At 44.7% G+C, this 27,069-nt stretch overlaps 1 protein-coding gene across 1 annotated transcript in view; it reads left to right on the top strand.

Moving 5' to 3' along the window:
- Positions 1-26,116, top strand: part of rpl7l1 (ribosomal protein L7-like 1) — a 51,329-nt gene extending 25,213 nt beyond the window's left edge. The window contains exons 6-7 of the mRNA XM_068027574.1: positions 3,914-4,124; positions 23,977-26,116. Coding sequence (XP_067883675.1) covers positions 3,914-4,122 — 209 coding nt within the window. The 3' untranslated portion in view covers positions 4,123-4,124; positions 23,977-26,116. The remainder of the gene's footprint in view (positions 1-3,913; positions 4,125-23,976) is intronic.
- Positions 26,117-27,069: the final 953 nt, after the last annotated feature.

Here is a 27,069-nt window from a genome sequence, read left to right as displayed (position 1 = left end):
GCTCAACAGCATGGACTCAATGGGCCAAATGGCCAAGTTCTGTGCCATGATGATTCTATGCCTGTCTAGGACTCTGAGCTACACTCATCCAGGCAGGTGGAGAGTATTCCGTCACACTCCAGAATTGTGCCTTGTAGATGGTGGACAGGATTTGGGGAGTCAGGAGGTGAGTTACTCGCTGCAGAATTCTCAGCCTTTGACCTGCTCTTTCAGCCACAGTACTTGTATGGCAGTTAAGTTTCTGGTCAATGGTAACACCCAGAATGATGATGGTGGGGAATTCGGCAATGGTAAGCATCTTCGAAACCTGTGACCTCTACCACCTAGAAGGACAAGGGCAGTGGATGGATGGGAGCACCACCACCTGCAAATTCCCCTCCAAGACACCATCCTGACATGAAACAAAAATCGCTGTTACTTTACCACCACACTTTAGGAAGGATATCAAGGCATTAGAGGGGGAGCAGAGGAGATTATTAGAATTACTACTGGGATAAGGAACTTCAGTTATCTGGCGAAATTGGACAAGCTGAGACTGTTCTTCTTAGAGCAGGGAAGGGTGAAGGGAGATTTGATAGAGGTGTTTGAAATCTTGAAGGGACTTGGCAGAGTAAATAAGGAGAGGCTTTTTCCAGTGGCTGGTTGGTAAACAAGACACATTTAAGATGGTTGACAAAAGAGCCAGAGGCGACATGAGGAGCCCTTTTTTTTTAACTGAGTGAGCTGTTATCTGGAATGCACTGCCTGAAAGACTGGTGGATGCAGATTTGGTAGCGAGTTTCAAAAGAGAATTGGATAAATATTGGAAGGGAAGATTATTACAGGGATATGAGCAAAGAGAAGGATACTCTGCCATAGAGCCAGCACAGACATGATGGGCCCAATGGCCTCCTTCTGTGCCATGTCACTCTATGATGAGGGAGTTAATTATATGGAGAGATTGGAGAAACAATATAATTAAAATAATTTGCTGTGACAGAATAGTCTTAACATCTACTTACAGTCGCTTGTCAGCTCAAACAGGCACTCTACCAAGAAATTAGCATTCCATAATGTGAGTTTTTCATTTAAGCAGTCAAGATACCTGATGAGTGATTATTCTTTAACTAAACAATTCAATGGTTTCTTCCAATATTTAAATCAAATCTAATGCGAAGTTTTGAATGACTTCCAGCGCAAAGAAGGTTAAAGGGAGACCTAATAGAGGTATTGTTATGACCAAGGCGGGAGTAATGCACTGTTAATTCAGCCCCACTACTCCACAGGTCACAGCATATCAAGAAAGTTTTCCACCTACCAAAGAATAGCCAAATTAGACACCCTATTTGTCCCCCAGAATAAAGCACACCCAACCAGGTTTTTTTAAACAACAACATTAACTATTTATTAAACAAGAAGTAATAGGTCTTAACAACTAACAATAAGATAAGCCTATATATATGAAAAGCTCCTTAGTTCCATAGCCCTCATGCACATGCTTACACTAAAAAAAAACTGTTAACCAGGGGAAAGGATTTTTTTGGTTTACAGCTGTTTCTTAGGAATAAAAATGAAAAATAAAATGATTGAGTTTATCACCTTCTGGTAGGATATTTTTGGTAGTGAGGTGTCCTAGAATCGAATAGTAGGATGCTGCTCAACATCTCTCCAGGCGAGATTGATGAACAGTCTGTGATGGGTAGGCATTCAAGGCAATTTGTCTGCAGCAGGCATCACACAGGTCTTTCAGCAAAGGGTCTGCTGGAGTTTTAAAAAACAGCAGACTAGCAGTAGAAGCTTTCTTGAGATTTCAGGTTTTCCCAAAACAGGAGGCAACAGGAACCATTTTTGAGGCAGGGATTCTTCAAAACTAGGAGGCAATCGGAATCTGCTACCTCTGACATCTATTTAGAGATGCAGCACTGAAACAGGCCCTTCGGCCCACCGAGTCTGTGCCGACCATCAACCACCCATTTATACTAATCCCATTACCCTCTCACATCCCCACTTTCCCTCACCATCTACCTATACTAGGGGCAATTTATAATGGCCAATTTACCTATCAACCTGCAAGTCTTTGGCTGTGGGAGGAAACCGGAGCACCCGGCGAAAACCCACGCAGTCACAGGGAGAACTTGCAAACTCCACACAGACAGTACCCAGAATCGAACCTGGGTCGCTGGAGCTGTGAGGCTGCGGTGCTAACCACTGGATCTTTTTTCTCTCTCCAGGCAAGTCACAGCCGCATTTCAAATGCAGGCTTTCTTTCAAGCGATGCAAATTTTCCTTTACCGAGCGAGGTCTTTTTCTCCAGTCTCCAGGCAGGTCACAGCCAGATTTCAAACTGCTTGCTCCTTATCCAACTCACTGGTCTTTTCACAATCCAAAAGTGAAACTAACTTCAACAATCAAGTCACATGACAGTCATAAATCTTGACCAGTCATTCCACTGCTGAGTCGCTTGGAAACAGGTGCCTTGCAGTCTGTGTAATTCAGTCCGTTCAAACTCATCAAAAGTTTCAGCTATCAATGTCCACAAAGAAAAATCCTATCCTCAGTTTTTTTTTAAAACACAATTCTAAGTTTTCAATACAAAAACAAAACTGTTGTAACAGTATTCAAAATGGAGGGATTTGTTGGAGCGAGTAGGGAGAAACTGGTAAGTGGATCAATAAACAGGTCACAGATTTAAAATAATTTGCAAAAGAACTAGAGGGAAAAAGAGAAGAAACTTTTTCCACAGAGGGTTGTTAAGATCTGCAACATGCTATCTGAAAGAGTTGTGGAATCAAATTCCATAGGAGCTTTCAAAGGACATTTAGACATGCAGAAATAATTTGAAGAATTAAAGGGAAAAAGTGGGGGTTGTGGGATTAAATTGGATAGATCTTTCAAAGAACTGGAACAGCCATGGCAAGCCGAATGGCAACCTTTGCTGAAAGATTGTATGTTTCTTGTGCTGCATTGTGGAATGTTAAAATATAGCAATTCTTTCATTGGGTTCCATGGGTCACGGCCCCACTTCCGGTGGCAGTGGACAGCTATCGGCTCCAATGTTACATTCATAAACTTCTTTGAAAAGGAGTGGTGCAGTTATCTGGTTGAGTGAAATTAAAGGATTCCCCTGATGACTTAGCTAGTAACACGGTCACTCAGAGCATGAAAGGCCTATTCAATCCCCAGCCTGTGCTGCATTCGCTGATCTCACTTGGTGTGGTACTGAATGCCATACAGAGCAGGAAAGGCTCAGGCTCCATCCCTGGCCTGTGCTGAGTTAGCTAATCTCACTCAGTGTGGTACTGAGCCCCACATAGAGCAGTAAAGATTCAGGCTCTACCCCCCCACCCCCCAACCCCCAGACTGCACTTATCTCGAGATTGGGCTCTACAATGGCTTTGATGCCATTTTTGTTGGAGAGTGAGAGGGGTATTTCCTGGTTCTGATCACTGTCCAGTGGCCCCTGGGTTAGAGAGAAGGGAAATCAGCCAGTGTTCCTGATCAGTGTCCAATGAGTGCTGCTAGAGTGTGTCTGTGTGTATACTTGCACTGAAAATGGGATCAGCATGTCTTGTGATTCACCCCAAAATTGAATAGTTTGCTGCCACAGTGCAGTCACTGGTTAGTAATGGCCACTTCTTGTGGAGACTGTACCCAGGAATAAATGCCTCCATGAGGTGTGAGGGGAAATAGACAAAGGGGCTGGAACAATGAAATTGAAAGTTATAAAGCTAAGGTAAGACTGAGAGGGTAGGGCACCATGGAAGGCTGTTAGATTGGAACTGCTGTCTGCACTAGAGACTTTTCAGTTTTCTCCTATCAAAGGCACTGCCTGCTTTTTTATGGGCAATACATGCCCTCATACCTTAAACTTATGTGGCAGTTACACACTGGGTGTCTATTTGCAGAGTTTTATTGGTCAACTTTTTGTCTACAGGAAAATGGGGAATGATCTGTCTTGAGGACCTGATACATGAAATCTACTGTGTGGGAAAATCCTTCAAGGAGGCAAGCAAATTTCTATGGCCCTTGAGACTGTCGGTAGCTCGATATGCAGCAAAGAACAAAGTGGGATTTCTCAGTGATTTCGGAGAAACTGGGAACCGTGGAGAAGGAATCAACAAACTTATCCGGCAGCTTAATTAAAGGTAAAGGGGTAGATCCTGACTGACATCTGGGGCCTTGGGGTAGATCCTGACTGAGCTCTGGGGGTTTGGGGTAGAGTCTGATTGACCTCTGGTAGTTTGGGGTTGACGTTGATTAAAGCCCATGAGATTAAATAGGCTATGTGAATGATAAATTTGACTAAGGGACTGAAAGCAGAAAGTAGTGGTCAACACTTATTTTTCCGATTGGTGGGAAATGTGCAGCAGTGTTCCCTGCGATCAGAGTTGGGACTACTTTTTTTTATATATTAATGACTCAGACTTGGGTATACAGGTCTTAATTTCAAAGTTTCAGATGACACATAGAAACACAGAAAATAGGAGCAAGAGTAGGCCATTTGGCCCTTCGCGCCTGCTCTGCCATTCATTATGGTCATGTCTGATCATCCAACTCAGTAACCTTTTCCCGCTTTCCCCCCATATCCTTTGATCCCTTTCGCCCCAAGAGCTATATCTAACTCCTTGAAAACATACAATGCTTTGGCCTCAACTGCTTTCTGTGGTAGCGAATTCCACAGGCTCACCACTCTCTGGGTGAAGAAACTTCTCATCTCAGTCCTGAAAGGTTTACCCTGTATCCTTAAACTGTGACCCCTGGTTCTGGACTCCCCCCACCATCGGGAACATCCTTCCTGCATCGACCCTGTAAAGTCCTGTTAGATTTTTGTAGGTTTCTATGAGATCCCCCCCCCCCCCCTTCTGAACTCCAGCGAATATAATCCTAACCAACTCAATCTCTCCTCAAACGTCAGTCTCGCCATCCCAGGAATCAGTCTGGTAAACTTTTGCTGCACTCCCTCTATAGCAGGAACATCCTTCCTCAGATAAGGAGACCAAACCTGCACACAATATTCCAGGTGTGGCCTCACCAAGGCGCTGTGTAATTGCAGCAAGACATCCCTGCTCCTGTACTCAAATCCTCTTGCTATGAAGGCCAACATACCATTTGCCTTTTTTACCGCCTGTTGCACCTGCATGCTTACCTTCAGTGACTGGGGTAGGAGAACACCCAGGTCTCGTTGTGTATTCCCCTCAGTTTATAGCCGTTCAGATAATCTACCTTCCTATTTTTGCTACCAAAGTGGATAACCTCACATTTATCCTTATACTGCATCTGCCATGCATTTGCCCACTCACTCAACTTGTCCAAATCACCCTGAAGTGTCTCTGCATCCTCGTCACGACTAACCCTCCCACCCAGTTTTGTGTCATCTGCAAATTTGGAGATATTACATTTAGTTCCCTCATCTAAATCATTAATATATGTTGTGAATAGCTGGGGTCCCAGCACCGATCCCTGCGGTATCCCACTAGTCACTGCCTGCCTATCGGAAAAAGACCCGTTTATTCCTACTCCTTGTTTCCTCTTTGCCAACCAATTTTCTATCCATCGCAATACACTACCCCCGATCCCATGCGCTTTAATTTTACACGGTAACCTCTTGTGTGGGACTTTGTCGAAGGCCTTCTGAAATTCCAAATAAACCACATCCACTGGCTCCCCTTCGTCAACTCTACTAGTTACATCCTCGAAGAATTCTAATAGATTTGTCAAGCACGATTTCCCTTTCGTAAATCCATGCTGACTCTGTCCGATTCTACCACTGTTCTCTAAGTATTCTGCTGTAAAATCTTTGATAATGGACTCTAGAATTTTCCCCACTACTGACGTCAGGTTGACTGGTCTATAATTCCCTGCTTTCTCTCGACCTCCCTTTTTAAATAGTGGGGTTACATTAGCTACCCTCCGATCTGTAGGAACTGTTCCAGAGTCTCTAGAATCTTGGAAGATGACCACCAATGCATCCACTATTTCTAGGGCTACTTCCTTAAGTACTCTGGGATGCATACCATCAGGTCCTGGGGATGTATCGGCCTTTAATCCCATCAATTTCCCCAACACCATTTTTCTACAAATACTGATTTCCTTCAGTTCCTCTCTCTCACTAAGCCCTGTGTTCCCCAACATTTCTGGTATGATATTTGTGTCCTCCTTTGTGAAGACAGAACCAAAGTATGCATTTAGTTGTTCTGTCATTTCTTTGTTCCCCATAATAACTTCTCCTGTTTCTGATTGTAAGGGACCTACATTTGTCTTCACCAATCTTGTTCTCTTCACATACCTATAGAAACTTTTACAATCAGTTTTTATGTTCCCCGCAAGCTTGCTTTCGTACTCTATTTTCCCCTTCTTAATCAATCCCTTGGTCCTCCTTTGTTGAATTCTAAACTGCTCCCAATCCTCAGGTCTGTTGTTCTGGCGAATTTGTATGCCTCTTCCTTGGATCGAATGCTATCTCTAATTTCACTTGGAAGTGATGGTTTGGCTACCTTTCACGTTTTACTTTTGCGCCAGACAGGAATAAACAGTTCTTGCAGTTCATCCATGCGCTGTTTGAATGTTTGCCATTGCCTATCCACCGTCATCCCTTTAAGTAGCATTTCCCAATCCATCATTGCCAACTCCCGCATCATACCTTCGTAGTTCCTTTATTAAGATTCAGGACCCTAGTCTCAGAATCAATCATGTCACTCTCCAGCTTGATGAAGAGTTCTATCCTATTATGGTCGCTCATCCCCAAGGGGTCACGCACAACTAGATTGTCAATTATTCCTCTCTCATTACACAATACCCAGTCTAGGATGGCTTGTTCTCTAGTTGGTTCCTCAATGTATTGGTCCAGAAAACCATCTTGTATACAGTCCATGAATTCTTCCTCTACGGTATTGTACAAAACTCAGAAATGTAGTAAACAGTGAGGAGGATAGTAACAGACTTGTACTAATTGAATTCTTTGAAGTAACAGAGAAGATTGATGAAGAGAAAGCAATGGGTGTTGTCTATATGGATTTTAAGAAAGCATTTGACAATGTACCACATAAAAGGCTGGTTAACAAAATTGAGGCTGTCAGCTTCAACAAAAAAATTGGCTTAAAGACAGAAAACAGTAAGTTGTGGTAAATGGTTGTTTTTCAGACTGGAGGATGGTAGACTGGTATTCTCCAAGGTTCAGTGCTAAGTCCACTATATATATATATATATATATATATATAATTGGATATTGAAATAGTGACTAGCAGTGAAAATAATACCAGTTGACTGCAAAGGACACAGATAGGCTAGCAGAATGGGCAGACGAGTGGCAGATGGAATTTTAATATAGAGAAGTGTGAGGTGATGCATTTTGGCAGAAGGGATAGGGAAGGCAATATAGAATTAATGCTGCAGTTCTAAAGAGTGTGCAGGGACAAAAAGATCTTGGGGTTCATGTACATAAATCCTTGAAGGTGGCAGGACCTGTTCAGTGAGTAGTTAGCAAAGCATGTGGGATCTTGGGCTTCATAAATAGAGATATTGAGTACAAAAGCAGGGAAGTTATGTTGAAGCTTTGCAAAGCTCTGGTTAGGCCACAATTGGAGTACTGCGTCCAGATCTAGTCACCACACTTTAGGAAGGATGTGGGAGTCCTTGAGAAGGTGCAGAGAGATTTACCAGAATGGTTCCATTAATGAAATATTTTAGCTACAAGGTTATGTTGGAGGAACTGGGATTGTTCTCCTTGGAGCAAAGGAGATTTAATTGAGGTTTACAAGATTATAATAGGTTTAGATAAGGTAGATAAAGAAAAGCTATTCCCATTAGCTGACTAGGACAAGGGGACACAGTTTTTAGGTTTTGGGAAAGAGATGTGGTGGGGTTGTGAGGAAGAACTATTTTACGTTGTGAGTGTTAATGACCTGGAACCTGCTACCTACGAGGGTGGTGGAAGTGGAGTTGATCGATGATTTTAAAACAAAATAGGATGGGCACTTGAGGAAAATAAACTTGCAGGGCTACGAGATAGAGCGGGGGGAATGGAACTGACCCGCTGCTCTACCGAGAGCTGGCATAGACCCGATGGTTCGAATAGCCTCCTATTTGCCGTAATGATTGTGACTTTGGGGAGCATAGACCTACTGGTGAAATGGGAAAATAATTAGCAGATGAAATTTAACACAGAGCCACGTACGAGTTATGCATTTGGAAGGAAATGCGATGCAGCAATATGAACGAAATGGTGCAATTTTAAAGGGTGTGCAGGAATAGTCTGTCCTGGGGGTCAATGTACACAAATCTTTGAAGGTTGCAGGACAAGTTGAGAAAACCATTGCTTAAAAAATGCATATGAAATCCATGGCTTTATTAATAGAAAAATAGAGCACAAAACCGAGGAAGTTGTTCCAAACCTGTATCAAATGCTGGTTAGGCCACAGTTGGAGTACAAAGAACAAAGAAAATTACAGCACAGGAACAGGCCCTTCGGCCCTCCAAGCCTGCTCCGATCCAGATCCTCTATCTAAACATGTCGCCTATTTTCTAAGTGTCTGTATCTCTTTTCTTCCTGCCCATTCATGTATCTGTCGAGATACATCTTAAAAGACGCCATCGTGCCCGCATCTACCACCTCCGCTGGCAACTCATTCCAGGCACCCACCACCCTCTGCGTAAAGAACTTTCCACGCATATCCCCCCTAAACTTTTCCCCTTTCACTTTGAACTCGTGTCCTCTAGTAATTGAATCCCCCACTCTGGGGAAAAAGCCTCTTGCTATCCACCCTGTCTATACCTCTCATGATTTTGTACACCTCAATCAGGTCCCCCCTCAACCTCCGTCTCTCTAATGAAAATAATCCTAATCTACTCAACCTCTCTTCATAGCTAGCGCCCTCCATACCAGGCAACATCCTGGTGAACCTCCTCTGCACCCTCTCCAAAGCATCCACATCCTTTTGGTAATGTGGCGACCAGAACTGCACGCAGTATTCCAAATGTGGCCGAACCAAAGTCCTATACAACTGTAACATGACCTGCCAACTCTTGTACTCAATACCCCGTCCGATGAAGGAAAGCATGCCGTATGCCTTCTTGACCACTCTATTTACCTGCGTTGCCACCTTCAGGGAACAGTGGACCTGAACACCCAAATCTCTCTTGACATCAATTTTCCCCAGGACTTTTCCATTTACTGTATAGTTCACTCTTGAATTGGATCTTCCAAAATGCATCACTTCGCATTTGCCCTGATTGAACTCCATCTGCCATTTCTCTGCCCAACCCTCCAATCTATCTATATTCTGCTGTATTCTCTGACAGTCCCCTTCACTATCTGCTACTCCACCAATCTTAGTGTCGTCTGCAAACTTGCTAATCAGTCCACCTATACTTTCCTCCAAATCATTAATGTATATCACAAACAACAGTGGTCCCAGCACGGATCCCTGTGGAACACCACTGGTCACACGTCTCCATTTTGAGAAACTCCTTTCTACTGCTACTCTCTGTCTCCTGTTGCCCAGCCAGTTCTTTATCCATCTAGCTAGTACACCTTGGGCCCCATGCGCCTTCACTTTCTCCATCAGCCTGCCGTGGGGAACCTTATCAAACGCCTTACTGAAGTCCATGTATATGACATCGACAGCCCTTCCCTCATCAATCAACTTTGTCACTTCCTCAAAGAATTCTATTAAGTTGGTAAGACATGACCTTCCCTGCACAAAACTATGTTGCCTATCACTGATGAGCCCATTTTCTTCCAAATGGGAATAGATCCTATCCCTCAGTATCTTCTCCAGCAGCTTCCCTACCACTGACGTCAGGCTCACCGGTCTATAATTACCTGGATTATCCCTGCTACCCTTCTTAAACAAGGGGACAACATTAGCAATTCTCCAGTCCTCCGGGACCTCACCCGTGTTTAAGGATGCTGCAAAGATATCTGTTAAGGCGCCAGCTATTTCCTCTCTCGCTTCCCTCAGTAACCTGGGATAGATCCCATCCGGACCTGGGGACTTGTCCACCTTAATGCCCTTTAGAATACCCAACACTTCCTCCCTCCTTATGCCGACTTGACCTAGAATAATCAAACATCTGTTCCTAACCTCAACATCCGTCATGTCCCTCTCCTCGGTGAATACCGATGCAAAGTACTCGTTTAGAATCTCACCCATTTTCTCTGACTCCAAGCATAACATTCCTCCTTTGTCCTTTAGTGGGCCAATCCTTTCTCTAGTTACCCTCTTTCTCCTTATATATGAATAAAAGGCTTTGGGATTTTCCTTAACCCTGTTTGCTAAAGATATTTCATGACCCCTTTTAGCCCTCTTAATTCCTCGTTTCAGATTGGTCCTACATTCCTGATATTCTTTCAAAGCTTCGTCTTTCATCAGCCGCCTAGACCTTATGTATGCTTCCTTTTTCCTCTTAGCTAGTCTCACAATTTCACCTGTCATCCATGGTTCCCTAATCTTGCCATTTCTATCCCTCATTTTCACAGCAACATGTCTCTCCTGCACGCTAATCAACCTCTCTTTAAAAGCCTCCCACATATCAAATGTGGATTTACCTTCAAACAGCTGCTCCCAATCTACATTCCCCAGCTCCTGCTGAATTTTGGTATAGTTGGCCTTCCCCCAATTTAGCACTCTTCCTTTATAACCACTCTCGTCTTTGTCCATGAGTATTTTAAAGCTTACGGAATTGTGATCACTATTCCCAAAGTAGTCCCCTACTGAAACTTCAAACACCTGGCCGGGCTCATTCCCCAACACCAGGTCCAGTATGGCCCCTTCCCGAGTTGGACTATTTACATACTGCTCTAGAAAACCCTCCTGGATGCTCCTTACAAATTCTGCTCCATCTAGACCTCTAACACTAAGTGAATCCCAGTCAATGTTGGGAAAATTAAAATCTCCTATCACCACCACCCTGTTGCTCCTATATCTTTCCATAATCTGTTTACATATTTGTACCTCTATCTCACGCTCGCTATTGGGAGGCCTGTAGTACAGCCCCAACATTGTTAACGCACCCTTCCTATTTCTGAGTTCTGTCCATATTGCCTCACTGCTCGAGTCCTCCATAGTGCCCTCCTTCAGCACAGCTGTGATATCCTCTTTGACCAGTCATGCAACTCCTCCACCCCTTTTACCTCCCTCTCTATCCCGCCTGAAGCATCGATATCCTGGGATATTTAGTTGCCAATCGTGCCCTTCCCCCAACCAAGTCTCAGTAACAGCAATAACATCATACTCCCAGGTACTAATTCAAGCCCTAAGTTCATCTGCCTTACCTACTACACTTCTTGCATTAAAACAAATGCACCTCAGACCACCAGTCCCTTTACATTCATCATCTGCTCCCTGCCTGCTCTTCCCCTTAGTCACACTGACTTCATTATCTAGTTCCTTACAGTCTTTTGTTACTACCTCCTTACTGACAACTGGCCTCCTCAATTGGTTCCCATCCCCCTGCCACATTAGTTTAAACCCTCCCCAACAGCGTTAGCAAAAGCACCCCCAAGGACATTGGTTCCAGTCCGGCCCAGGTGTAGACCGTCCAATTTGTAATAGTCCCACCTCCCCCAGAACCGGTCCCAATGTCCCAAAAATCTGAACCCCTCCTTCCTGCACCATCTCTCAAGCCACGCATTCATCCTGACTATTCTTTCATTTTTACTCTGACTGTCACGTGGCACTGGTAGCAATCCTGAGATTACTACCTCTGAGGTCCTACTTTTTAACTTGGCTCCTAACTCCCTAAACTCTGCTTGTAGGACCTCATCCCGTTTTTTTACCTATATCATTGGTGCCTATGTGCACAACGACAACTGGCTGTTCACCCTCCCCCTTTAGAATGTTCTGCAGCCGATCTGAGACATCCCTGACCCGTGCACCTGGGAGGCAACATACCATTCGGGAGCCTCGTTTTCGACCACAGAACCGCTTCTCTACTCCCCTTACAATCGAATCCCCTACGACTATAGCCCTTCCACTCTTTTTCCCGCCCTTCTGAACAGCAGAGCCAGCCACGGTGCCATGAACCTGGCTACTGCTGCCTTCCCCTGGTGAGCCATCTCCCTCAACAGTATCCAAAACGGTATACTTGTTTTGGAGGGAGATGACCGCAGGGGACTCCTGCGCTGCCTTCCTGCTCTTTCTCTGCCTTTTGGTCACCCATTCCCTTTCTCCCTCAGCAATCCTAATCTGTGGTGTGACCAATTCGCTAAACGTGCTATCCACGACCTCCTCAGCATCGCGCATGCTCCAAAGTGAGTCCATCCGCAGCTCGAGAGCCGTCATGCGGTCTAACAAGAGCTGCAGTTGGACACACTTCCTGCACGTGAAGGAGTCAGGGACATCAGCCATGTCCCTGAGCTCCCACATTGAGCAAGAGGAGCATGACACGGGTCTGAGATCTCCTGCCATTTTTAATCTGAAGCTTAACTTAGTTAAATGAAAAAGGAACGAAAAGTTTTTACCAATCACGATAAAACCAGAGAAATAGAAAAGGCCTTACCTTATATACACCCCACCGAGTCCTTTTTTTTGGTTAGAGGAGGAGGGCGGGTGGGAGACACTACAAGTGTGGTGTCTCGGGTTCAGAAACCGCCCAAATATATAGTGTTTTACTTACCCAGCAGCCCCCTGGTCTCCGCCGAAAACAAAAGGAAATTAAATTTACTTTCAAACTGACCTTCCCAGCTGCTCACTTGCTCGCACTCTCTGCTCCCGAAAAAGCTGCTGCAATGAAAGGCTTGTGTTGAATTTTTTTCCTTACTTGTTCCTGGGATGTGGGCGTCGCTGGTTAGGCAAGCATTTATTGCCCATCCCTGATTGCCCTTGAGAAGGTGGTCATAGAGTTATACAGCACAGAAACAGGCCCTTCGGCCCATTATGGTGCTGAGCTGCTGCGTTGAACCACTGCATTCCATGTGGGCTATGTACACCTAGAGTGCTGTTGGGAAGGGAGTTCCAGGATTTTGACCCAGCGACAGTGAAGGAATGGCGATATAGTTCCAAGTCAGGATGGTGTGTGACTTGGAGGGGAACGTGCAGGTGTTGGTGTTCCCATGTGACTGCTGCCCTTGTCCTTCTAGGTGGTAGAGGTCGTGGGTTTGGAAGGTGTTGTTGAAGGAGCGTTGCTGCAGTGCATCTTGTAGATGGTACACACTGCTGCCACAGCGTCGGTGGTGGAGGGAATGAACATTTGTGGTTGGGGTGCTAATCAAGCAGGCTGCTTTGTCCTGGATGGCATTGAGTTTCTTGTGTTGTTGGAGCTGCATCCATCCAGGCAAGTGGAGAGTATTCCATCACACTCCTGACCTGAGCCTTGTAGATGGTAGACAGGCTTTGAGGAGTCAGGAGGTGAGTTACTCGCTGCAGGATGCTTAGCTTCTGATCTACTCCTGTAGCCACGGTATTTATTTGGCTACTCCAGTTCAGTTTCTGGTCAGGATGTTGATAGTGGGGGGTTGGAATGCCATTGAATGTCATGGGGAGATGGTTAGATTCTCTCTTGATGGAGATGGTCATTGCCTGGCACTTGTGTGGTGCAAATGTTACTTGCCACTTATCAGCCCAAGCCTGGATATTGTCCAGGTCTTGCTGCATTTCTACACTGATTGCTTCAGTATCTGAGGAGTCGCGAATGGTGCTGAACATTATGCAAGCATCAGGGAACATCCCCACTTCTGACTTTCTGATTGAAGGAAGGCCATTGATGAAGCCGCTGAAGATGGTTGGGCCGAGGACACTACCCTGAGAAACTCCTGCAGTGATGTTCTGGAGCTCAGATGATTGACCTCCAACAACCACAATCATCTTCCTTTGCGCCAGGTACGACTCCAACCAGCGGAGAGTTTTGCCCCTGGTTCCCATTGACTGCAGTTTTGCTAGGGCTCCTTGATGCCATACTGTGTCAAATGTTGCCTTGATGTCAAGGGCAGTCACTGTCACCTCACCTATTGTGTTCAGCTCTTTTGTCCATGTTTGAACCAAGGCTGGAATGAGGTCTGGAACTAAGTGGCCTGGCAGAACCCAAACTGAGTGTCACTGAGCAGGTTATTGCTAAGCAAGTGTCGCTTGATAGCACGGTCGACGACACCTTCCATCACATTACTGATTGAAAGTAGACTGATGGGGCAGGAATTGGCTGGGTTGGACTTGTGCTGCTTTTTGTGTACAGGACATACCTCGGCAATTTTCCACATTGCCGCATACATACCAGTGTTGTAGCTGTACTGGAACTGCTTGGCTAGGGGCGTGGCTAGTTCTGGAGCATAGGTCTTCAGTACTATTGCCGGAATGTTGTCCGGGCCCAAATCTTTGCAGTATCCAGAGCCTTCGTTAGCTTCTTGATATCACGCGGAGTGAATCGAATTGGCTGAAGTCTGGCATCTGTGATGCTGGGGACTTCAGGAGGAGGCAGAGATGTATCATCAGCTCGGCACTTCTGGCTGAAGATTGTTGTAAATGCTTCAGCCTTATCTTTTGCACTTGTGTATTGGGCGCCCCCCCCCCCCCCCCTCCCCATCATTGAGGATGGGGATATCTGTGGAGCCACCTCCTCCAGTTAGTCGTTTAATTGTCCGCCACCATTCACAGCTGGATGTGGCAGGACTGCAGAGCTTAGATCTGATCCAGGGCCGTACTGGACCTGGTATTGGGGAATGAGCCCAGCCAGGTGGTTGAAGTTTCAGTCGGGGAGCATTTCGGGAACAGTGACCATAATTCCATAAGTTTTAAGGTACTTGTGGATAAGGATAAGAGTAGTCCTCGGGTGAAGGTGCTAAATTGGGGGAAGGCAAATTATAACAATATTAGGCAGGAATTGAAGAATTTAGATTGGGGGCGGCTGTTTGAGGGTAAATCAACATCTGACATGTGGGAGTCTTTCAAATGTCAGTTGATTAGAATCCAGGACCAGCATGTTCCTGTGAGGAAGAAGGATAAGTTTGGCAAGTTTCAGGAACCTTGGATAACGCGAGATATTGTGAGCCTAGTCAAAAAGAAAAAGGAAGCATTCGTAAGGGCTGGAAGGCTGGGAACAGACGAATCCCTTGAGCAATATAAAGACAGTAGGAAGGAACTTAAGCAAGGAGTCAGGAGGGCTAAAAGGGGTCATGAAAAGTCATTGGCAAGCAGGATTAAGGAAACTCCCTAAGGTTTTTTATACGTATATAAAGAGCAAGAGGGTAATTAGGGAAAGGGTTGGCCCACTCAAGGACAGAGAAGGGAGTCTATGTGTGCAGCCAGAGGAAATGGGCGAGGTGTTAAATGAGTACTTTGCATCAGTATTCACCAAAGAGAAGGACTTGGTGGATGATGAGCCTAGGGAAGGGAGTGCAGATAGTCTCAGTCATCTCATTATCAAAAAGGAGGTGGTGTTGGGTGTCTTGCAAAGCATTAAGGTAGATAAGTCCCCAGGGCCTGATGGGATCTACCCCAGAATACTGAGGGAGGCAAGGGAAGAAATTGCTGCGGCCTTGACAGAAATCTTTGCATCCTCATTGGCTACAGGTGAGGTCCCAGAGGACTGGAGAATAGCCCATGTTCCTTTGTTTAAAAAGGGTAGCAAGGATAATCCAAGAAATTATAGGCCGGTGAGCTTTACGTCAGTGGTAGGGAAATTATTAGAGAGGATTCTTCGGGACAGGATTTACTCCCATTTAGAAACAAACAAACTTATTAGCAAGAGGCAGCATGGTTTTGTGAAGGGGAGGTCGTGTCTCACAAATTTGATTGAGTTTTTTGAGGAAGTGACAAAGATGATTGATGAAGGAAGGGCAGTGGATGTTATCTATCTGGACTTCAGTAAAGCCTTTGACAAGGTCCCTCATGGCAGACTGGTACAAAAGGTGAAGTCACACGGGATCAGAGGTGAGCTGGCAAGATGGATACAGAACTGGCTCAGTCATAGAGGACAGAGGGTAGCAGTGGAAGGGTGCTTTTCTGAATGGAGGGATGTGACTCGTGGTGTTCCGCAGGGATCAGTGCTGGGACCTTTGCTGTTTGTAGTATATATAAATGATTTGGAGGAAAATGTAGCTGGTCTGATTAGTAAGTTTGCGGACGACACAAAGGTTGGTGGAGTTGCGGATAGTGATGAGGATTTTCAGAGGATGCAGCAGGATATAGGTCGGTTGGAGACTTGGGCGGAGAAATGGCAGATGGAGTTTAATCCGGAAAATGTGAGGTAATGCATTTTGGAAGGTCTAATGCAGGTGGGAAGTATACAGTAAATGGCAGAATCCTTAGGAGTATTGACAGGCAGAGAGATCTGGGCGTACAGGTCCACAGGTCCCTGAAAATGGCAACGCAGGTGGATAAGGTAGTCAAGAAGGCATACGGTATGCTTGCCTTCATCGGTCGGGGCATAAAAATTGGCAAGTCATGCTGCAGCTGTACAGAATTTTAGTTAGGCCACACTTAGAATATTGCATGCAATTCTGGTCGCCACACTACCAGAAGGACGTGGAGGCTTTGGAGAGGGTACAGAAGAGGTTTACCAGGATGTTGCCTGGTCTGGAGGGCATTAGCTATGAGGAGAGGTTGGATAAACTCGGATTGTTTTCATTGGAACGACGGAGGTGGAGTGGCGACATGATAGAGGTTTACAAAGTTATGAGCGGCGTGGACGGAGTGGATAGTCAGAATTTTTTTCTCAGGATGGAAGAGTCAGTTACTAGGGGACATTGGTTTAAGGTGAGAGGGGCAAAGTTTAAAGGGGATGTGCGAGGCATGTTCTTTACACAGAGGGTGGTGAGTGCCTGTAACTTGCTGCTGGGGGAGGTGGTGGAAGCAGGTACAATAGCCACGTTTAAGAGGCATCTTGACAAATACATGAATAGGATGGGAATAGAGGGTTATGGTCCCCAGAAGTGTAGAAGGTTTTAGTTTAGGCAGGCATCAAGATTGGCGCAGGCTTGGAGGGCCGAATGGCCTGTTCCTGTGCTGTACTGTTCCTTGTTCTTTGATCCGTTGGTTATGGGATCGCTTAGCTCTATCGCATGCTGCTTATGCTGTTGGGCACGCATGTAGTCCTGGGTTGTAGCTTCACCAGGTTGACACATCATTTGGCATTCCCTCCTGCACTCTTTATTGAACCAGGGCTGGTTCCCCGACTAGATGGTCATGGTAGAGTGGGGGATATGTTGGGCCATGAGGTTACAGATTGCGGTTGAGTACAATTCTGCTGCTGCTGATGGCCCACAGTGCCTCATGGATGCCCAGTTTTGCATTGCTAGATTTGTTCAAAATCTTTCCATTTAGCATGGTGGTAGTGCCACACAACACGATGGAGGGTATCCTCGATGTGAAGACGGGATTTCGTTTCCACAAGGACTGTGCGGTGGTGACTTTTACCAATACTGTCATGGACAGATGTATCTGCGGCAGGCAGATTGGTGAGGATGGAGTCAAGTATATTTTTCCCTCTTGTTGGCTCCCTCACCACATGCCGCAGACCCAGTCTAGCAACTATGTCGAGCTTAGTCAGTAGTGGTACTACCGAGTCACTCTTGCTGGTGGATATTGAAGTCCCCCACCCAGAGTACATTCTGCGCCCTTGCCACCCTCAGTGCTTCTTCCAAGTGCTGTTCAACATGGAGGAGTACTGATTCATCAGCTGAGTGGGGGGCGGTAGGTGGTATTCATCATAAGGCTTCCTTGCCAATGTTTGACCTGATGCTATGAGACTTCATGGGGTCTGGAGTCAATGTTGAGGACTCCCAGAGCACCTCCCTCCCGACTGTATACCACTGTGCTGCCACCTCTGGTGGATCTGTCCTGCCGATGGGACAGGACATACCCGGGGATGGTGATGGCGGTGTCTGGGACATTGTAAGGTATCATTCGGTGAGGACGACCATGTCAGGCCATTGCTTGACGAGTTTGTGGGACAGCTCTCCCAACTTAGGCACAGGCCCCCAGATGTTAGTCAGGAGGACTTTGCAGGGTCGACAGTGCGGGATTTGCCGTTGTGGTTTCCGGTGCCTGGGTCGATGCCGAGTGGTCCGTCCAATTTCATTCCTTATCAACTTCGTAGCAGTTAGATACAACTGAGTGACTTGCTAAGCCATTTCAGAGGGCATTTTAAGAGTCAGCCACATTGCTGTGGTCTGGAGTCACATGTGGGCCATACCAGGTAAAGACAGCAGATCTCCTTCCCTAAAGGACATTAATGAACCAGATAGGTTTTTACAACAATCGACCATGGTTTCGTGGCCATCATTAGACTAGCTTTTTTAATTAATTCTGGGCACTGCACTTTCAGAAGAATGTCAAGGCCTTGGAGATGGTGCAGAAAAGATCTACCAGGGATGAGGAACTTCAGTTTTTTGGAGAGACCAGATAAGCTGGTGATGTTCTTAGAGCAGAGATGGTTTGGGGGAGATTTGATAGAGATGTTTCAAAATCATGAAGTGCTTTGGTAGAGTAAATCAGGAGAAACTATCATCACTTGACAGGAGGGTTGGTAACCAGAGGGGGTAGATTTAAGGAAATTGGCAAAAGAGCCAGAGGGGAGATGAGAAAATATTTTATGCAGTGATCATTATGATGTGCACTGCACAGTTTGAAAGATTGAGGGAAGCAGATTCAGCAATATCTTGTGCAAATGGGAATTGGGAAAATACTGGATGAGAAAATTGCAGGACTATGGGGAAAGAGCAATGAATGCAACTAATTGGATAGCTCTGTTAAAGAGTTTGTGCAGTTAGGATGGGACAAAGAACAAAGAAAATTACAGCACAGGAACAGGCCCTTCGGCCCTCCAAGCCTGTGCCGATCCAGCTCCTCTATCTAAACATGTCGCCTATTTTCTAAGGGTCTGTATCTCTTTGCTTCCTGCCCATTCATGTATCTGTCTAGATACATCTTAAAAGACGCTATCGTGCCCGCGTCTACCACCTCCGCTGGCAACGTGTTCCAGGCACCCACCACCCTCTGCGTAAAGAACTTTCCACGCATATCACCCCTAAACTTTTCCCCTCTCACTTTGAACTCGTGACCCCTAGTAATTGAATCCCCCACTCTGGGGGAAAAAGCTTCTTGCTATCCACCCTGTCTATACCTCTCATTATTTTGTACACCTCAGTCAGGTCCCCCCTCAACCTCCGCCTTTCTAATGAAAATAATCCTAATCTACTCAACCTCTCTTCATAGCTAGCGCCCTCCATACCAGGCAACATCCTGGTGAACCTCCTCTGCACCCTCTCCAAAGCATCTACATCCTTTTGGTAATGTGGCGACCAGAACTGCACGCAGTATTCCAAATGTGGCTGAACCAAAGTCTTATACAACTGTAACATGACCTGCCAACTCTTGTACTCTAGTTCACTCTTGAATTGGATCTTCCAAAATGCATCACCTCGCATTTGCCCTGATTGAACTCCATCTGCCATTTCTCTGCCCAACTCTCCAATCTATCTATATTCTGCTGTATTCTCTGACAGTCCCCTTCACTATCTGCTACTCCACCAATCTTAGTGTCGTCTGCAAACTTGCTAATCAGACCACCTATACTTTCCTCCAAATCATTTATGTATATCACAAACAACACGGATCCCTGTGGAACACCACTGGTCACACGTCTCCATTTTGAGAAACTCCCTTCCACTGCTACTCTTTGTCTCCTGTTGCCCAGCCAGTTCTTTATCCATCTAGCTAGTACACCCTGGACCCTATGCGACTTCACTTTCTCCATCAACCTACCATGGGGAACCTTATCAAACGCCTTACTGAAGTCCATGTATATGACATCTACAGCCCTTCCCTCATCAATCAACTTTGTCACTTCCTCAAAGAATTCTATTAAGTTGGTGACCTTCCCTGCACAAAACCATGTTGCCTATCATTGATACGCCCATTTTCTTCCAAATGGGAATAGATCCTTTCCCTCAGTATCTTCTCCAGCAGCTTCCCTACCACTGATGTCAGCTCCTGTGCTGTATGTTATCAAGATCTTTGAGGACCTGGGGCAGATCCTGCCTAGTAATTGAGATAATGGATGAATAATCCAGAGCACAACAGGCCAGATCCTCCATGGGCAGTTTGAGAATTTGAATTGGCGTTTTTAAATCTGGTGAAGTTGCTGTAAAAACCCATCTGGTTCACTGATCCATTGGAAACCTGCATCCTTACTGGGTCCTCACCTATATGTGACACCAGTCCCACACCATTGCAGTTGACTCTTAACTGCCCTTTGAAGTGTCCACTCAGACATATCAAACTGCTACACCAGAGAGTGCAGCAGTTCAAGACCAAGCACCGCCTGCTCAGGACAACTCAGGGTGGTCAATAAATGCTGGCATTGCCCACAACGCCTACACCCTCTGTTAGGTCCCATGCTCCCATACCAGGGGTCAGCAACCTTTTTTTTTTACCTGAAGAGCCTTTTTTTAAAAAAAAAAAGTTGCCTAAAATATGCAAGTTCTCCCTGTGTCTGCGTGGGTTTTCGCCGGGTGCTCCGGTTTCCTCCCACCACCAAAGACTTGCAGGTTGATAGGTAAATTGGCCATTATAAAATTGCCCTGAGTATAGGTAGGTGGTGGGGGAATATAGTTTAGTTTAGTTTAGTTTAGTGATACAGCACTGAAACAGGCCCTTCGGCCCACCGAGTCTGTGCCGACCATCAACCACCCATTTATACTAATCCTACACTAATTCCATATTCCTACCACATCCCCACCTATCCCTATATTTCCCTACCACCTACCTATACTAGGGGCAATTTATAACGGCCAATTAACCTATCAACCAGCAAGTCTTTGGCATGTGGGAGGAAACCGGAGCACCCGGAGGAAACCCACGCAGACACAGGGAGAACTTGCAAACTCCACACAGGCAGTACCCAGAATTGAACCCGGGACGCTGGAGCTGTGAGGCTGCAGTGCTAACCACTGCGCCACTGTGCCACCCACTTCTTCTCCCTGCTGCTCTCACATGCATTCAAGTCTTCAGAAGAAGGAATTTTCCTCCACATAAGATCAGATGGCAGGTTGTTCAACCTTGCCCGTCTAAAAGCGAAGACCAAAGTACGGAAAGTCCTCATCAGGGAACTCCTCTTTGCTGACGATGCTGCATTAACATCTCACACTGAAGAGTGTCTGCAGAGACTCATCGACAGGATTGCAGCTGCCTGCAATGAATTTGGCCTAACCGTCAGCCGCAAGAAAACGAACATCATGGGACTGGGCGTCAGAAATGCCCCATCTATCAATATCGGCGACCACACTCTGGAAGTGGTTCAAGAGTTCACCTACCTAGGCTCAACTATCACCAGTAACCTGTCTCTAGATGCAGAATTCAACAAGCGCATGGGAAAGGCTTCCTCCGCTATGTCCAGACTGGCCAAGAGAGTGTGGGAAAATGGTGCATGACACAGAACACAAAAGTCCAAGTGTATCAAGCCTGTGTCCTCAGTACCTTGCTCTACGGCAGCAAGGCCTGGACAACATACGTCAGCCAAGAGCGACGTCTCAATTCATTCCATCTTCGCTGCCTCCGGAGAATCCTTGGCATCAGGTGGCAGGACCGTATCTCCAACACACAAGTTTTCGAGGCGGCCAACATCCCCAGCATATACACCCTACTGAGCCAGCGGCGCCTGAGAGGGCTTGGCCATGTGAGCCGCATGGAAGATGGCAAAATCCCCAAGGACATATTGTACAGCGAGCACGTCACTGGTACCAGACCCACCGGCCGTCCATGTCTCTGCTTTAAAGACGTCTGCAAACGCGACATGAAATCCTGTGACAATGATCACAAGTTGTGGGAGTCAGCTGGCGGGCAACCATAAAGGTGGGGCTAAAGCGTGGCGAGTCGAAGAGACTTAGCAGTTGGCAGGAAAAAAAGACAGAAGCGCAAGGAGAGAGCCAACTGTGTAACAGCCCCGACAACCAGTTTTATCTGTGGCACCTGTGGAAGAGTCTGTCACTCTAGAATTGGCCTTTATAGCCACTCCAGGCGCTGCTTCACAAACCACTGACCACCTCCAGGCGCTTACCCATTGTCTCTCGAGACAAGGAGGCCAAAGACAAAAAATCCACGTTCAAAAAAGGGTGCAGGTATAAACCCAGCAACTACAAGCCAGTCTCAGTGGTGAGAAAACCTTCAGCAATTAGAATTTGGGACAAAATTAACAGTCACTTGAACAAGTGTGGATGAATTAGGGAAAGCTAGGACTTATTTGTTAAAGGCAAATCATCTTTCACTAACTTCATTGAGCTTTTTTTTAAATGAGGTAACAGAAAGGGTGATGAGGGTAATACAGTTAATGTGGTATATATAGACTTCCAAAAGGCATTTGATGAATATAGGGACAGGTGGGGATATGGTAGGAATATGGGATTAGTGTAGGATTAGTATAAATGGGTGGTTGATGGTGGGCCGAAGGGCCTGTTTCAGTGCTGTATCTCTAAATAAATAAATAAATAAATAAAACCTTGGATGCCACAGGACAAAGATTTGGCATTTCTAAATGAAATACTTGGCAAATTGCCAAGTGTCTGGTCGAATGCATAGTTTGCACATCTAATAAATAAAATACGTGTTGAATTTATGCATCAATTGGAAAAAATCAATTAAAATAGACCTAACGGAATTATCTTTTTACTTTTTTGAACAGTCATTTTGTCAGTAAAGTCATCTTTAAAACAAACTTTAACTTAAGATGCATTGAATTAAGACAATTTTTTCAGCTACTGATTCTTGTGATTTAAAAAAAAAGCTTCTAAAGCAGATTCAGAATAATTTATTGTATCAGCTATATTAGAAACAATAATGATCGTAACCAAAAAACCTGCTCCTCAAATCAAAGGCGTTATCTGTAACCATGATTTCAAAGTTTGCAGATGATATGAAATGTGGAAGCATTGTGAACTGTGAGGAGGATAGTGTAGAACTTCAAAAGGACATAGACAAGTTGGTGGAATGGGTGGACAAGTGACGGATGAAGTTCAATGTAGAGAAATGTGAAGTGATTCATTTTTGGTAGGAAGAACATGGAGAGACAATATAGAATAAAGGGTACAATTCTAAAGGGGGTGCAGGAGCAGAGGGACCTGGTTTATCTGCATAAGTCATTGAAGGTGGCAGCACAGGTTGAGAGAGCAGTTAATAAAGCATACAGTATCCTGGTCTTTATCAATAGGGGCATAAGAGTACAAGAGCAAGGAGGTTATGTTGAACTTGTATAAGACACTAGTTCAGCCTCAGCTGCAGTATTGCGTCCAGTTTTGGATGCCACGCTTTAGGAAGGATATGAAGGCATTCGAGAGAGTGCCGAAAAGATTCAGGTGAGTGGTTCCAGGGATGAGGAACTTCAGTTGTGAAGTTGAAGAGGTTGGGACTGTTTTCCTTGGAGAAGAGAAGGCTGAGAGATGATTTGTTAGAGGTATTCAAAATCATGAGGGGTCTGGGCAGAGTAGATAGAGAGAAACTGTTCCCACTTATGAAAGGATCGCGAACGAGAGGGCACAGATTTCAAGTAATTGGTAAAAAAAAGCAAAAGTGGAATGAGGAGAATCTTTTTCATGCAGCGAGAGGTTAAGGTCTGGAGAGTGTTTGGAGGCAGGTTCAACTGAAGCATTCAAAAGGGAATTAGGCTGTTTTATGAAAAGGAAGAATGTGCAGGGTTATAGGGAGAAGACGGGGGAGTGGCACTAGGTGAAATGCTCTTTAGGAGAGTTGGTGCAGACACAATGGGCTTCTCCTGCGCTGTAACAATTCTGTGATTCTGTGGTGCAGCTATACCATTTGAACAGGTTTATTTCGAGCATGATTTTCGTTAAAATAATCACTTGCAACCATAAAGTGCAGCATAATTAGCCTTTTTCATGTTAATACGATCTAACTGGAAAAGGTTGGGAGCTGAAAATGAGATGTTGAAGAGCCACATGTGGCTTTGGAGCTGCAGGTTGCAGACCCCTGTCCCATACTTTTGATGCAGGTTCCCAGCTGCCACCTTTGTATCCAGTACTGTTGCTGATGCATGTTTTGTTTTTTGTTTTTGCAGGTCCCGTGTGGATAAATGACCTAGGATGGGATTTGTTTGTCTATACTATGTATAGTAAACGTCTACAGACTGATATTGAGCTTTAAAATATTCCGATCAGTAATACTGGCACATAATTCAATTTCAATTTATTATTCATATGGAAATTCATTTGGGTTCGTTGCTTTTTCATTAATATATTACATAGGGTAATTTTTAATTATTCATATCACAAAAAGTCTAACTTAATTAAAATCTGTTAAAAACGAATTCAAGTATATTAAAATAATCAGTCAATGAATCCCATCATGAATGCATATCCTCATCCATTGATCAAGCTCCCGTTCAAAGTTCTTATCGAGAATGGCACAAACCAGTTCAAGAACCGACTTGTCCTACATCTAAGGGATTGTAGCCTTTTCCCTGAACACATCCATTACTGAGGCAAGGGGTGATTCTCACTGATCTTAACACTCTTTGCTTTCGTCAGGATTCTTCGAGAGCAGATTTCATCAAGAAAGAACTGCTCACCAAATACTCTTTCTGCCTGGTTCAACAATCTCTATACCCTTGAGGAATCTCCATTCTTAAGACAGCAGGAGAGACATTCAAAAAGGATAACACTCTGAACTCTAGCCATATAGAAGAGTTTCATGATTGTGGGATCTACTTGAAAGGATTTTAACTTTTAGGTAGTATAATAGTGTATGTCCCTTGGCTACAACAGCTCTATACTTCCCCCCCCCCCCCCCCCCAGTTCCACGTGGCATTTACTTGATAGCTAAATGCTTGTAGCTGGTGACTATTTCAGTGTCCGCATTATGAATCTTCACAGGAACAATATCATTAACTGGCTTTTTCCTCAAGTCTATAATTAGTTCTTTCATCTTGTTTTCATTCAATTTGAGAATTGTCATCACGCCATTTTACGATCCTCTTCACATGAGTTCCTATAGTTTACTTTGTTATTCCTGATAAAGCCCACAAGTACCTTATCAGCATACTTCAGAATCATTAGGTTGTCAAGTTCTGATGCGCAGTCATTCATGTAGAGGATGAAAAGCAATGAGGAAAGTACACAGTCCTGAGGAGATCCAGTATTCAGTAACATTGGCTCATACGAATTAGGAACAGGAGTAGACCGCTTGGCCCCATGAGTTACTCCGCACTCCATAAGATCATGGTTATCTGATTGTAACCTCAACTCCACTTTTCCGCCTACCCCTGTTAACCTTTCACCCCCTTGCTTATCAAGAATCTATGCCCTAAAAATATCAAAGACGCTGCTGCCACTGAGTAAATCACTGAGACTAACGCCCGTTGGGTCCTGTTCTGAAGAAAATCACTGATCCAAAGTAGGAGAGTCGGATTAACAAGGTTTTTCAGTTTCTCAATAAGCTTGAATGGTTGCATGGTATTAAAAGCTGAAGAGAAATGAACAAAAGTGGCATGAGCATAGTTGCCTAATCTGTTGGTGTGCTTTTGGATCAAAGTCAGAACAGCATCATCCACTGACTTATGAGGTTGATGAGCCAACTGTAACTGATTGAAATGTGAACAAGAGGATCTTAAAGACGCTTTGACACAATTAGTTCAACGCTTCATGACTATTGATATAAGGGCAACTGGTCGATAATCATTCAGCTCAACAGGCTGCGACTTCTTAGCAACCGGAATGATGGCTGATTTCCAACAGCAAGGAACAGTATGCATGTCAGACGATTTCTGAAAGATCAAAGAAAAAGGAACTGCCAACTGATGAGCATATTCCTTAAGAATTTTTCCACTGATCTGATCTAGTCTGCATGCTTTCTGTGGATTCACTCATTTAAATTGCTTTTCTACTTCCTATTTGTTGATAACATGAGATCCTTCTGATTCACAAAGATCATCAGGCGACTCTCTACCACTCTCTGACTATACCTCAATACCTCTGGCCAGGGTGGGGGGACGGTGGTTGCCACAATTTTCATCGTAAGTGGAGAGCTGGGCAACCATATGGGAACAGAAGAATTTACAATCTCTGGAACTGTTGGAAGCAAATTTCAATTATCTGAAATTTGCATCAAAACTGTTAATGGACTTGGATGATAGTTAAATGTCAGTTTGGTGTTTGATAAAATCTGATATTCATTCCCAAATAAATGGAGGTTTGCAATCTTCCAATTGTTCTACTAATTAAATTCATTGAGATTCTGGTTTGGATTGTTAGCAGTAGAGTGGGACTCTATCTGTGGCTGATACTGGAACTTGGCACAGATATGGTCTCTGGTGTGGAATCCTGGTTTGGCAGGATTCAGTGAGTAGATTTCAGATTCTGGAAAGGTAAATCCACACAAGGGCAGATCAAATGATACATCCACTGATTAGTAGACCGGAACATTAAACACCACATGCCCAGTGTTCCCTTTAAAATTTAGTTGTGCATGGTGCTTCTTTTCAGCGTGCAGTCTGTTTAAAAACAAAATATGCAGCTGCACACACATTACTTATCCAGCAAGGCTTGTGTGCTATCTTTCACACTGCTTTGTGGCTGGGCACACACACAGCTGAGCAGAAACATTGTAGCACTAAACTCTTAACATCTAAAAAATGCAGATGCCATAAACCCAACAACCTGTGTGTAAACAACCAATATATTCTACAAAGAACTTGTGCTAATATATCCATGTATCTAAACTAAACATCCTGTTTACTGTGTATTTTTATGTGTTGAAATTTTCACTTCTATTTTTGTAGTGCTAGAAACAGCATGTAAGGAGATAACACCAAAGTCTATCAAAGCAGTTTTTCAATAGAAAAATATCGATATCAACAGAGATTATCTGACCAGCACCAAGTAAGGTGCAAGTCTGAAGGCTGACATAAACATTGTCTGAAATGCCATTGTTTAATCATAGGTCAAATACTTGGCTTCCTGTCTGGCAACAGAAAAGGACGTCTGAACAAGTTTGGAAATGGGCAGAAAGCTCTGCTGTCTTATCAGCCCTTGAACTATGGACAGTCATGACTGAGATGAACAAGTATGTCCTCAAGGGCAATAAATGCTGGCCTAGCCAGTGACGCCCACATCCCATGAACAAATATCTCAAAAAGATTAGTTCTGATTAATTT

This window comes from Heterodontus francisci, unplaced genomic scaffold (genome assembly GCF_036365525.1).
Source record: "Heterodontus francisci isolate sHetFra1 unplaced genomic scaffold, sHetFra1.hap1 HAP1_SCAFFOLD_593, whole genome shotgun sequence".
Taxonomy (NCBI): Eukaryota; Metazoa; Chordata; class Chondrichthyes; order Heterodontiformes; family Heterodontidae; genus Heterodontus; species Heterodontus francisci.
This window is presented reverse-complemented; position numbering and strand designations above follow the sequence as displayed.